Here is a 13789-nt window from a genome sequence, read left to right on the forward strand (position 1 = left end):
TATATTCCCCCCAAGCAGACACATCGATGGCTCTGAACGAACTTTATTTGACTCTTTGCAAACTGGAATCCATACATCCTGAGGCTGCATTCATTGTAGCTGGGGATTTTAACAAGGCTAATCTGAAAACAAGATTCCCTAAATTGTATCAGCATATCGATTGCGCAACCAGGGCCGGAAAAACCTTGGATCATTGTTACTCTAACTTCCGCGATGTATATAAGGCCCTGCCCCGCCCTCCTTTCGGAAAAGCTGACCACGACTCCATTTTGTTGATACCTGCCTACAGACAGAAACTAAAACGGGAGGCTCCCACGCTGAGGTCTGTCCAACGCTGGTCCGACCAAGCTGATTCCACACTCCAAGACTGCTTCCATCACGTGGACTGGGATATGTTTCGTATTGCGTCAGATAACAACATTGACGAATACGCTGATTCGGTGTGCGAGTGCATTAGAACGTGCGTTGAATATGTCGTTCCCATAGCAATGATTAAAACATTCCCTAACCAGAAACCGTGGATTGATGGCAGCATCCGCGTGAAACTGAAAGCGCGAACCACTGCTTTTAACCAGGGTGACTGGTAACATGACCGAATACAAACAGTGCAGCTATTCCCTCTGCAAGGCTATCAAACAAGCTAAGTGTCAGTATAGAGACAAAGTAGAATCTCAATTCAATGGCTCAGACACACGAGGTATGTGGCAGGGTCTACAGTCAATCACGGACTACAAGAAGAAAACCAGCCCAGTCATGGACCAGGATGTCTTGCTCCCAGGCAGACTAAATAACTTTTTTGCCCGCTTTGAGGACAATACAGTGCCACTGACACGGCCTGCAACGAAAACATGCGGACTCTCCTTCACTGCAGCCGAGGTGAGTAAAACATTTAAACGTGTTAACCCTCGCAAGGCTGCAGGCCCAGACGGCATCCCCAGCCGCGCCCTCAGAGCATGCGCAGACCAGCTGGCCGGTGTGTTTACGGACATATTCAATCAATTCCTATCCCAGTCTGCTGTTCCCACATGCTTCAAGAGGGCCACCATTGTTCCTGTTCCCAAGAAAGCTAAGGTAACTGAGCTTAACGACTACCGCCCCGTAGCACTCACTTCCGTCATCATGAAGTGCTTTGAGAGACTAGTCAAGGACCATATCACCTCCACCCTACCTGACACCCTAGACCCACTCCAATTTGCTTACCGCCCAAATAGGTCCACAGACGATGCAATCTCAACCACACTGCACACTGCCCTAACCCATCTGGACAAGAGGAATACCTATGTGAGAATGTTGTTCATCGACTATAGCTCGGCATTCAACACCATAGTGCCCTCCAAGCTCGTCATCAGGCTCGAGACCCTGGGTCTCGACTATGCCCTGTGCAACTGGGTACTGGACTTCCCGACGGGCAGCCCCCAGGTGGTGAGGGTAGGCAACAACATCTCCACCCCGCTGATCCTCAACACTGGGGCCCCACAAGGGTGCGTTCTGAGCCCTCTCCTGTACTCCCTGTTCACCCACGACTGCGTGGCCACGCACGCCTCCAACTCAATCATCAAGTTTGCGGACGACACAACAGTGGTAGGCTTGATTACCAACAACGGCGAGACGGCCTACAGGGAGGAGGTGAGGGCCCTCGGAGTGTGGTGTCAGGAAAATAACCTCACACTCAACGTCAACAAAACTAAGGAGATGATTGTGGACTTCAGGAAACAGCAGAGGGAACACCCCCCTATCCACATCGATGGAACAGTAGTGGAGAGGGTAGTACGTTTTTAAGTTCCTCGGCATACACATCACATCTTTATGTACATATTCTTTATCCCCTTACACTGTGTATAAGACAGTAGTTTTGGAATTGTTAGTTAGATTACTTGTTGGTTATTACTGCATTGTCGGAACTAGAAGCACAAGCATTTCGCTACACTCGCATTAACATCTGCTAACCATGTGTATGACAAATAACATTTGATTTGATTTGAAAATGTGCGCACCCTGCGCAGCTTCGCACGCTGACCAACAAGAGGTAGGCTTATTCCTGACCTGGCACATCTGCGGGTAACCTTCAGCATTCAAAATGTTTGTATAATGAGTTGCACAATAATAGTCCTTATTAGTTGAGTGACAACCAATGTAATTTGCTAGGTTATTTTTTTATCAAATGCCCTGTTGAAAATTGTGTTTTACCGGAATAAATGAAGCCTAAACTACCCCCCGGAGACGACTCATCTGGCTATACATTCGATTTAATTTCGATTGTTCAGGTTCAACAATCAGCAATAGTTTTGGTAGTTTTGCTTGAAACAATCAGTTGTCATTTTTAGATATACCGGGTAAAGTATATACTTTCATAATGAGGACATCAGTCACTTTTGCAACCCACACAGTATGGCCCACGCAGGAGACCTTGAAGAAGAGAAGCTCACTCCAGGTCATCAAAACATTCAAACGGTCTAAACCATTCGATTATGAGACTGGGGTGAAATCCAAAGTTGTTCATATATTCATAGGCAATGTCATAGCAAATTTGTAAAGATAAATATTGATGCATTTCTATAACATATACACAGGGTGTCAGGAAGCGGGTGCAGAAGATGAGTTTAATAATAAGAAACATGAAGATAATCAAAACAGGACAGGGCATCGGCTTTGATGTTCTTTGAACCTGGCCTATATCACAAGGTCTAGTGAAGAATGGGGCCCACCTTGCTTGGCGCTGGTTCAGCCCCCTCGCTGTCCGTATGTACTCCAGGTTCCCGATGGTCAATGAGGAAGAGAAATGCTTCCTTGGCGGCCTCCAGCAAGTCTCCCCACTCTTCTAATGCCAACTTCACCGCCAAGAGCTCCCGGTCACTGACGTCATAGTCCCTTTCTGCAGGAGACCGTTTTTTGTTGTTGTAGTAGTATGCACATGGATACAAATGTCTGTGGGTTACCTTGACGTTGGGACAGGACAGCCCCCATGCCCACTTCTGAAGCGTCCACCTCCACCACAAAGGGCAACGTAGAATCTGGATTTTCTGCAACGGGTGGCGGTGAAATGCCCCTTCAGTATACAGAAGGCGTCATCGGCTGCAGGACTCCACACCAACGTATGGCTTTGCTGTGCATAAGGCTTCTTTTTACAGTCTATGGCCCAAGGAAACATTGCAGACACAGTGATTTGAGCTATCTGATTGGCCAATGGTAGGCCGAGAGGTGCACTTGATTTGCTCTCTGGGCTTTCCGGGTAGGCAGAGTTCTACCTAAAAGACACATGAAATGGTTAAAAATGGAAACAATTTGCCTTCCCAGTGCTAGGGCTGCTGAATCAAGTGCACTTACCACCAACAGCACAAAACTAATGAAAAAATAAGAACGCAAGGCTTTATAGTCTTTTTTTTTTTTTTTTTACAGAAATGTTTGGTGATTGACTAGGAATGCCGTGATCGACCGATTGGTGACCACTGGTATATGGTGATATAGATGTAGACAGGAGAAAGTGTTTGTGTTCTGGGGACGTTGTTCACCTCCTGAGTAGTGCAGTGGGGCTGTAAGAACAATCAGTGCCTCTTGGGGTTTTGGCATCTTTTGAGAAATGTCTCAAACTTGACGACACTGATTTTGATCACACAGACCACCGTTATTTCATTCCTTTGCTAGGATGAAATGTCTATATCAGCTAGCTTGTTGTGAGGTGACACCATGTGTTATGAGTATGTGGCAGTGGACCATAACCAGTGTCTTTGTGTGTTTTTCTCTTTGCAGGTTGAACTGTACCCCGTGTGCGGGGCTGTGTCCTAAGATGTGTACAGGGCTGAAGACAGTGGACTCTGTGACAGCAGCCCAGGCTTTGAGAGGATGCACCGTGCTCAACGGCAGCCTGATCATCAAGATCCGTGGAGGGAGTGAGTACAGTATACACCTACCACTTCAATACCTCCTCATCTACCCCTTCCAACCAATCCTCACCTACCTAGTATATTATATAGTCACTTAACAGACTCTCTTAGTGATTTTTTTTGTCAGGTGCTCAAAAGGCTTTACATTGAAAGTAATTGGAACTCACAGACCCACTACCAATGTGAACTGACTGTCTGTTTCCCCTCTCTCCATCAGACAACATAGCAGCAGAGCTGGAGGCTAACCTGGGTCAGCTGGAGGAGATAACAGGCTACCTGACCATCAAGAGAGCCTATGCCCTTGTCTCTCTCTCCTTCCTCCGCAAGCTACACATCATCCGTGGAGAGACGCTGACCCAAGATGGGTAGGTCTCGGGTAGTGTGCACTATATAGGGAAAAGGGTACCATTTCAGATTTTTCGGTTGGAACATTGTCCAAATTAAAACAGTACTTGGGAGCATAGACCAGTGTGCAGATTATTATATATTTTTTTTAAATTTCTACTGCCATATCAGATTTTTCTTAGGTCTTACAGACTGACTAGTTTGTTCATTTTCTCAACCGCTTTCTTCGTGTACCTTTTCAGGAACTACTCGTTCTACGCGCTTGACAACCAGAACCTGCGTCAGCTGTGGGACTGGAACAAACACAACCTGACCATCCTTCAGGGACGCATGTTCTTCCTTCACAACGCCAAGCTGTGCATGTCTGAGATCCGCAAGATGGAGGAGGTGACGGGCACCAAGGGGAGAGACATCAAGAATGAAATCGCCGGCAGGACCAATGGAGACCAGGCCTCCTGTAAGACCAGACAACACTTTAGACAAAAAATATAATACTATTAATATGTAGTAGACGCTAAAAATAATATATGTAGTAGACTCTATTAGTCAAAGGTTACTTACAGTTAACGTTGACTATTAACTTCTTGGCGCACCGATCCCTTTAGCGGGATCATTTTTGTCATCATCCGCTGAATTGCAGAGCGCCAAATTCAAATTAAATTACTACAAATATTTAATTTTCATGAAATCACAAGTGCAATATACCAAAACACAGCTTGTTAATCCACCTGGCGTGTCAGATTTCAAAAAGCTTTACAGCGAAAGCAAACCAAGCGTTTGTTAGGACAGGTCTCTCAGCAGACAAAACATTACAAACAGCTGGCAGCAAAGTAGATTGCTTTTCTGACTTTCGTGACCAATCACATGAATCGCTTACCTTTGATGATCTTCGGATGTTCACGAGACTGTTACACAATAAATGTTGGGTTTTTTCCCTAAAGATTATTTTTATATCCAAAAACCTCCATTTGGTTTGTGCGTTTTGTTCAGTAATCCACAGGCTCGTGCAAGTCACGACGGGCAGACGAAAATTCCAAATAGTATCCGTAAAGTTCGTAGAAACATGTCAAACATTTTTTATAATCAATCCTCAGGTTGTTTTTACAATAATATTTCAACCGGAATGTATTTTTTTTCAATAGGATAGAGAGAGAGAAAAGGTCTGCTCCAAGCTGCTCGCACATGCAAAAATCTAAGGACACCCAGCTATCCACTGACGCGATGTGATCATTCTCGCTCATTTTTCAGAATGAAAGCCTGAAACTATGTCTAAAGTTCACTGTGTCTAAAGTCCACTGTTCACACCATGTGGAAGCCATAGGGAAAGGAATCTGGTTGATATCATCTTTACCTCTTCTACAATATTGCTATTCTCTCACCTCCCTCATTTGCCCTGATCACTCCTCCCTTGGCTGATGTCTGTCTGTCTCTGTTGTTGGTCTCCAGGTGAGAACCAGGTGCTGAAGTTCACCACGGTGCGCACGCAGTCAGACAAGATCCTCATCAAGTGGGAACCCTTCTGGCCGCCTGACTTCAGAGACCTACTAGGCTTCATGGTCCTCTACAAAGAGGCGTAAGTAGGAAGCAATACATTAATACATAAATACCTAGAGGTGTACTGTACTGAAAGTAAATTAGTACCCTTGTCTGAGCCAGAATGGCCCACAGGGAAGGAACCTGTCATCTGTTTCTGTAAGGTGAGGCAGCTTGATAGACACCCATGGAGCAGACGCTAGTCTATGGCAAGGGTATTGTAGGTAGAAAAACATGAACACATAAATTAAGAATAAACACAAATACATTCAGAAAGAGGTAGAAGTACTGTCTGATGGACATTCCGGTAAGCAGTATTGTAAGACGGACATGCCGTGTCATTATTTAAGCTCCCAACACAGTATATACTTCTTAGCTGTATCACAGAACAGAACAGGTGTCTTTTTCTGAATGAAACATGCTGTTTTAGAAGCATCGATCAGCATGTGGTGTACAGTATGTGTAATGACTATTCTCTTCTCTTTGCATTACTCTTCAGAAAGCTTATACCACACCATGTGAATAGGTGTCCTGGTTGCATTTCTTTGCGGTAGAACTGAATATGTGAATATTGAATTAGTCTCTCGCTCATCTCCTACAGTATAAGAATGTGATGGGTCTTACTGTAGCTCTAGCATTGAATGATTCTTCTTTATTAAAGAAGGGGCTAGTAGTGGGCATTTTGTTAGCGGCTGTATCGACTATGAATGGTAGCTGCCACTTTCTACTTTTGGATGTGCGTAATTAGGCCACTCTCCTGTCATCGTTTTGAATCCAAGTCTCTTCTCAAGAACGTAGTAATGTGTGTGTGTGTGTCCCGCCCTTCCAGACGCTAAAATAATGTGACGTAGTTTGACTTGGCTTAGGGTATATTTCTACTATTGAGTATTTGTGTGCGTCTCTGTCCCCTTCCTTCTCCAGGCCCTATAAGAATGTGACAGAGTTTGATGGCCAGGATGCGTGTGGCTCTAACAGCTGGGTGATAGCTGACATAGACCCTCCACCCCGGGCCTCGGAGGGGAAGGAGCAGGGAGAGCCTGGCTACCTCATCCATACTATGAAACCCTATACCCAGTACGCCATCATGGTCAAGACCCAGCTCTCCGCCTCAGATGAACACCAGGTCCTCGGGGCCAAGAGTGAGATCATCTACGTCCGCACCAATGCCACCAGTGAGTCACAAACAATCCTCCGTTCCTTACAACATTCTAATCTACTACATCTCAAATCTTGTGGCCCAACAAATGCATAAAACAGTGTCTCTAGCTAGCAAGCTTTAACTCAAGTAATTTGTCTTTTGCTGTTAACCAAAGTCTAGAGAAACTAGCGGCGATCCACCAATAGGTCCCAACCCGCTAGTATGACGACCAACCCTACTTTAACCATGTTGTGTTTTAGAGCCGTCGGTGCCGCTGGACCCCATCTCATCATCCAACTCGTCCTCTCAGATCATCCTGAAGTGGAAGCCCCCCACGGACGCCAATGGCAACATCACTCACTACCTGGTGTTCTGTCAGCAGCAGCCCGAGGACAGCGACCTCTACAAGTTTGACTACTGTCAAAAAGGTGAGACACAGAGGATTGTTAATTATTCAGAGGTTTACTTCATATCATAGTTACGAAAAGGTTGATAAATCATATCAAATGATCTCATAGTCTGTTGACCATTGAAAAGGGGGTTTCAGGGTCCACTATTTTGTGTGTGGGATTCAGTTGCGATGTGACGTTTGGGATTCTAACCATGTCTCTCTCTGTCTGTGTGCAGGAATGAAGCTGCCGTCGCGGGTGCCTACCCATCTGGACACTGACGAGGAGCAAAAGTGGAACCAGACAGACGAGTCTGGGCCAGGGAACCGCTGCTGTGCCTGCCCCAAAACAGACACCCAGCTCAAGAAGGAGGCTGAGGAGTCTGAGTACCGCAAGACCTTCGAAAACTACATCCACAATGAAGTGTTTAAAGTCAGGTATGATAGCACAGTATTACCGCTGCACTCACTTTGCTGTGGCGCTGTGCCATGGCAAAATCATTGCCGCCACAACAAAAAATATGGAACGTGAACAAATATTTCTGCTGAGTCTCACTTTGAAGATGCTATAACAGCCCACATTTACTCTTCCTCTGCAAACAAAACAAGTAATTCATAGAAAAATCTGATAACACCATAGTAGAATAGTTTATCTATTTACCTAATGGGCTTGTTGTTGCGTGTTCTTTGTGAGAAAAATATTCCTCTCTTGGTGCATTTCAAGTTACTAGTGCCATAGGGTGGGAAACATGCATATTGACAAGCAGTCAATGCACAACAGTTCTTGCAATCGTGAAAACAGCAGTTTTAATGGAGTTCTGACAGAGTGAAAAACCATTAACTTCTGGTGGAGCAAGAATTTCAAATTACAACCCAACAGTGGCCTTTGTTAAAAAGAAGGGATCCCAGCTCTCCATTCCTACTTTATTTATTTCTAAACTCCTAAATATGTGCAAACTGCACCATTTTAAACCCAGAATTTTTAGCAGCGGCATGGTGAAACACGTTACCGCTCCACAATTAGCAGTGAGTGCATAGGGGAGAGTGGGGCTAAATGTAACACCATTCAATTTTAGGGTAGCCTGGGGTACACTACCTCAAAATAATTAAAAGGGATTGACTTAAAAAATTGTGATGAGACAGATACTAGTTTTAGTTGAGCAAGAGACGTGGCAACCAGGGGAGTAAAAATTGTGATTAAGTTTGTGAGAATTACAGGCAGAGCATGTTCTAGCCCAGTTGGCAGTTACCCTAACAGGTAGGCCTACATTATTATTCACTGTGTTTATGCATGTTTTATGGGACATAAAATGCATCTATAGGATAGAAACTAGTTAAAAGATCACATTTGGGATCTGGCTAATGATTAAACCCAATAGGGTAAATGCAGATAGGTAACCCCATTCTTCAGCCTATTTATTTGCGCTTTGCTGCATCAGTTGGGCTACAGGTGATAATGTTTATTGCTAATAGCATACCTTATAATATGGACAATGCATAGGCTATATACATGGCCCAATATGTTAAATAATTGTAACAAATAATTTTATGAATGTGTTATTGGGCTCGTTTCTGGAGTTGGAAATTATATTTTAAACGGTGTCAGCATACTTTTATTTTACCTCATTTTGGAGTAGAATGTCCTTTTAAAAAGTCACCAGAACAGAACTTCTCAGAACTTTAGTCAATGTTTATTATGAGTATTTCTGCAAAATCACCAGATGTTTTGGAATCAAAACATTACTGCACGTATCGCTCCAATGTAAACTGAAATTTTTCGATATAGATATGCACATTATCGAACAAAACATACATGTATTGTGTAACATGTTGTCCTATGAGTGTCATCTGATGAAGAACATCAAAGGTTAGTGATTAATTTGTATCTATTTCTGCTTTTTGTGACTCTTGGCTGGAAAAATGACATCAGTTAGGAAGTTAAAGCTTGGTTGCAAATGGATCTTCCAAATGGACAATGACTCCAAGCATACTTACCAAGTTGTGGCGAAATGGCTTAAGGACAACAAGGTCAAGGTATTGGAGTGGCCATCACAAAGCCCTGGCTTCAATCCATTAGAAATGTTGTGGGCAGAACTGAAGGAGTGTGTGCGAGCATGGAGGCCTAGAAACCTGACTTAGTTACACCAGCTCTGTCAGGAGCAATGGGCCAACATTCACCCAAGCTTGTGGAAAGCTACTTGAAACGTTTGATCCAAGATGAAGAAATAAAAGCTGAAGTAAATCATTATCTCTACTATTTCACATTCTTACAATAAAGGGGTGATCTAAACTGACCTAAGACAGGGATTTTTTACTAGGATTTGTGAAAAACTGAGTTCAAACGTATTTGGCTAAGGTGTATCCCGACTTCAACTGTACCTTCATAACAAAGTGTTTGAGATCAGGTATTATGGCATAACTAAAGTAACTTCATAATTAAGTATTTGAGACCAGGTATGATTATAGCCGAGTTACCTCCACAACAAAGTGTGTGAGATCAGGTATGAGAACAGTGGTTCCATCACAGTGAGATGTTGGCGTAAGAAACAACAGTTAGCTATATACCTCAGATATTACCCCAGAACTCAGGGAACCCTGAAAGTAATTGATGGCTACCTCCTACACGCCTAAGAAGTCTATTAAATGAACATGAGGGGAGAGGATGATGGAGTCTGATGACAGTTAGTCCCCATTTGATTAGTTAATGCCTCGGCCCCCTCAACTTGTCAGTCAATCAGAGCACAACAGCCAGCAGCTCTGCGTCAGTGGTGGTATGGCAATGTCTCTCTCTGTGTGACAAATTAAATGCCTGCTCAACCCAAGCGTGATAATTAGTGAAAGCCTATGCGTTTCAATTCCCCTTTTATTGCGATTCCAGGAACATGTGAGAAGAGAGTCCGTGTAGCGTAATGTTTTGACGGCACCAAAGTCTCTTTGGCAGGTGGAATAGCAAGCAGAGCTGGCTTTCAAATGCACCGTTGACTGACATGAGGCCCCTGGGCTGACACACACACACACTGTGACATACACACACCCTCACATTTCAACCATAGGAAGGCATTTGTATAATAGTTGCTGAGGCGAGGCATGGGTAATCACCAAGCAAATCCAGTATCTGAGTCAGTCTCTTCCGCATTGCCGCCGTTTCAAACGACTGTGTCCGGCCTTGGCAGTTCTGATTTAGCTCCCAGTTCATAAGCGGATAGATGTTATAAATCAATTAATCTGTGTGTTTCTGTATGGATGAGGGTAATTGTTCCTACTGCTAGACTGGCCTGGGCTAGCTGTAGTCTAGTAGCTGGTTAGGGTGTCTGGGCCCTGACTGAGAGTGTCCCTGTAGCTGTTATTCACATGGTTACAGGAACACTGTGCTCCTTACAGCACAGCCTCACAGGCAGGGGCCCTGCTCTCCCTTTGTTTGTCCCCGGATTATACAGTCAGTGTGTGTGTACTAGCGTGCCATCCGGCTAGCCCTGACCCTTTTGTGTGGTGTGTGTGACAGCCTTTTGAACAAGGAGTTCAGACACAACAGTGCCAGCCTAGTGAGCAAGGAGTTTAGAAACACAACAGTGACAGCCTAATGCACAAGGAGTTTAGAAACACAACAGTGACAGCCTAATGCACAAGGAGTTTAGAAACACAACAGTGACAGCCTAGTGAGCAAGGAGTTTAGAAACACAACAATGACAGCCTAGTGAGCAGGGAGTTTAGAAACACAACAGTGACAGCCTAATGCACAAGGAGTTTAGAAACACAACAGTGACAGCCTAGTGAGCAAGGAGTTTAGAAACACAACAATGACAGCCTAGTGAGCAAGGAGTTTAGAAACACAACAATGGCAGCCTAGTGAACATGGAATTCAGACACAACAGTGTCATGACGCTGGCCTGGGGGTAGGTTTATGACAGTCATAAATACCTCTTCCCGCCTTTTTCCTCTCTCTACCCTACTGATGTGACATTTGAAAAACCCTTGGTTAACATAGAGATTCTGGGAACATCAGAAGGTGGGGGGAAATGAACCATATTTTTTGGTAATCCAGTTGAACCAGTTGAGCATATGCGTTGGTACTTAATGAATGTTACTTAAGTACGTTGGTACTTAATGAATATGATGTCAGTTCGGTTGTCATCTGAGACATTCTCATCACTGATAGGATGACATAAACTCTACAGTGGAAAGTCTATACATTGTAGTTATCAGATTCACATGGAATTGTTGTACAATTTAAATGTTTGAATATAAAATTATTGGTGAAAAGATTAAATGTCATTTTAGCTTCCAAATTAGAGTTTTGGGTTTTCATAAGGTTAGGGCTCTGCTCAATCAGTGGCCCGCCCCTGTGAAGGACATGTGTTATAAAACTATGAAAACACACCCTTCTCCCTCCACTATATAAAATGTAACCTCCTGTTCCAAGTACGTGAGGCCTGCAGCCTTTACGTTAAAAGGGCAAATAACTTGCTGTTCCGGGTACATTAGGATGACGATCCGATGTCAGAAGGGTTAAGATAATAACTACAGAATGAAGCCAACCTCAGCCTAGCTTTGGTTGCGAATGGTATGAACTTTGAACTCTTATTCACTACAGAACTGATACCTCCTAGCCGTTGAGTTAGCAACAGCTAAAACCGATAAAAACGACAGAGTATCCCATCTACCAACCAACGCCGACACTACAACGTATCCAATTTACCACCAGAGACATTCTTCAAAGGACTCGGTTGGGCAACACGGCCTTCCATCTACCACCAACCTACCGAAGCGCAGCTTGGGGGGAAAATATTTATTGCATTTTCCATTTCCAAATGGCCGGTAATTTAGAATGAATAAGATACTGTATTTACGATAGCATGGCTTCTCCCTTTGTTCCTCAAGTCATCCCGCTCCTTCACTCAAACCCAACCCCCTTTTTTTTGAGTAACCAGCTGTCATATCTGTTCTGCGCGCTTGGGACGTTTTCCTTTATGACGTAATTTGTAATCAAGGTATGATTCATTCTGTGTATATGTAATTCTGTGTGATTAGTTAGGTATTTAGTAAATAAATAATCAAACCCAATTTTGTATTGCTGATTCAACTTGTTAGCCAGGGTTCGTGAAGATAACCAAGAATTTACAACTTTCAGATGAGACTGAATTAAGGTGACGATTAATATTGACTGCTATTGATGTAAAATATTACTAGAGTTTATTTGGAAGATGACTGCTCTATAAATATTATTTTGTGGTTCCCCGACTTTCTAGTTAATTACATTTACATGATTGAGCTAATCAGGTAATATTAATTACAGAGAAAGGATTTTATAGAATAGCATGTCATATCACTTAATCCGGCATAGCCAAAGACACGACAACAGTGACAGCCTAGTGAACAAGGAGTTCAGACTAGAGGTCGACCGATTAATTGGCATGGCCGATTTCAAGTTTTCATAACAATTGGTAATCTGCCTTTTTGGACATTGATTTAGGCAGAAAACATTGCAATCCATGAGGAAACAGGCTTTGACCACCTGTTACGTGAAAGCAGTGTCAAAAGGACCTTGTGGCTGCAATGAGCCAAGTAAGTTGCTAGCTAGCATTAAACTTATCTTTAAAAAAAACAATCAATCTTCACATAATCACTAGTTAACTATACATGGTTGATGATATTACTAGGTTAACTAGCTTGTCCTCCGTTGCATTTAGTCAATGCGGTGCCTGTTAATTTATCATTGAATCACAACCTGATTCAACATTGCCAAACGGTTGAGGGTTTAACAAAAGCGCATTCGTGAAAAAAGCACATTCGTTGCACAAATGTACCCAACCATGAACTATGCCTTTCTTAAAAATGTTCTATGCCTTTCTTGAAATATACTTCTGTGTATTGATTTTTTAAAAACCTGCATATTTAGTTAAAATAAATGCATGTTAGCAGGCAATATTAACAAGGAAATTGTGTCACTTCTCTTGCGTTCAAGGCAAGCAGAGTCGGGGTATATGCAACAGTTTGGGCTGCCTGGCTCGTCACGACCTGTTTCTTCCTAACAAAGACCGTGTTTAATTTTCCAGACTTTTACATAATTACGACATAACATTGAAGGTTGTGCAATGTAACAGCAATATTTAGACTTAGGGTTGCCACCCGTTCGACAAAAAACAGAATGGTTACGTATTTCACTGAAAAAATAAACTTTTTGTTTTCAAAATTATAGTTTCCGGATTTGACCATATTAACGACCAAAGGCTCGTATTTCTGTGTTTATTATAATTCATTCAAACAGCACATTACTGTGTTTGCGAGCAGCTTTTAGCAATGCTTGACACACGGCACCGTTTGACTTCAAGCCCATCAACTCCCTTGATTAGGCTGGCAATACTAAAGTACCTATAAGAGCATCCAATAGTCAAAGGTATTCGAAGTGCAAATGGTTTAGAGAGAAATAGCCGACGCGTCATAATTCCTATAACTACAACCTAAAACTTCTTAACTGTGAATATTGAACCACCAGCTTTCCAATGT

General features: G+C 43.2%; 1 protein-coding gene across 1 annotated transcript in view; it reads left to right on the forward strand.

The window, feature by feature from the left end:
• Positions 1 to 13789, forward strand: part of LOC115145273 (insulin receptor-like) — a 127948-nt gene that overhangs the window by 98200 nt on the left and 15959 nt on the right. The window contains exons 4-10 of the mRNA XM_029686714.2: positions 3748 to 3887; positions 4099 to 4246; positions 4469 to 4683; positions 5673 to 5799; positions 6681 to 6931; positions 7158 to 7325; positions 7525 to 7723. Of these exons, the coding sequence (XP_029542574.1) occupies positions 3748 to 3887; positions 4099 to 4246; positions 4469 to 4683; positions 5673 to 5799; positions 6681 to 6931; positions 7158 to 7325; positions 7525 to 7723 (1248 nt within the window). The remainder of the gene's footprint in view (positions 1 to 3747; positions 3888 to 4098; positions 4247 to 4468; positions 4684 to 5672; positions 5800 to 6680; positions 6932 to 7157; positions 7326 to 7524; positions 7724 to 13789) is intronic.

This window comes from Oncorhynchus nerka, linkage group LG17 (genome assembly GCF_034236695.1).
Source record: "Oncorhynchus nerka isolate Pitt River linkage group LG17, Oner_Uvic_2.0, whole genome shotgun sequence".
In the NCBI taxonomy this organism is placed as follows: Eukaryota; Metazoa; Chordata; class Actinopteri; order Salmoniformes; family Salmonidae; genus Oncorhynchus; species Oncorhynchus nerka.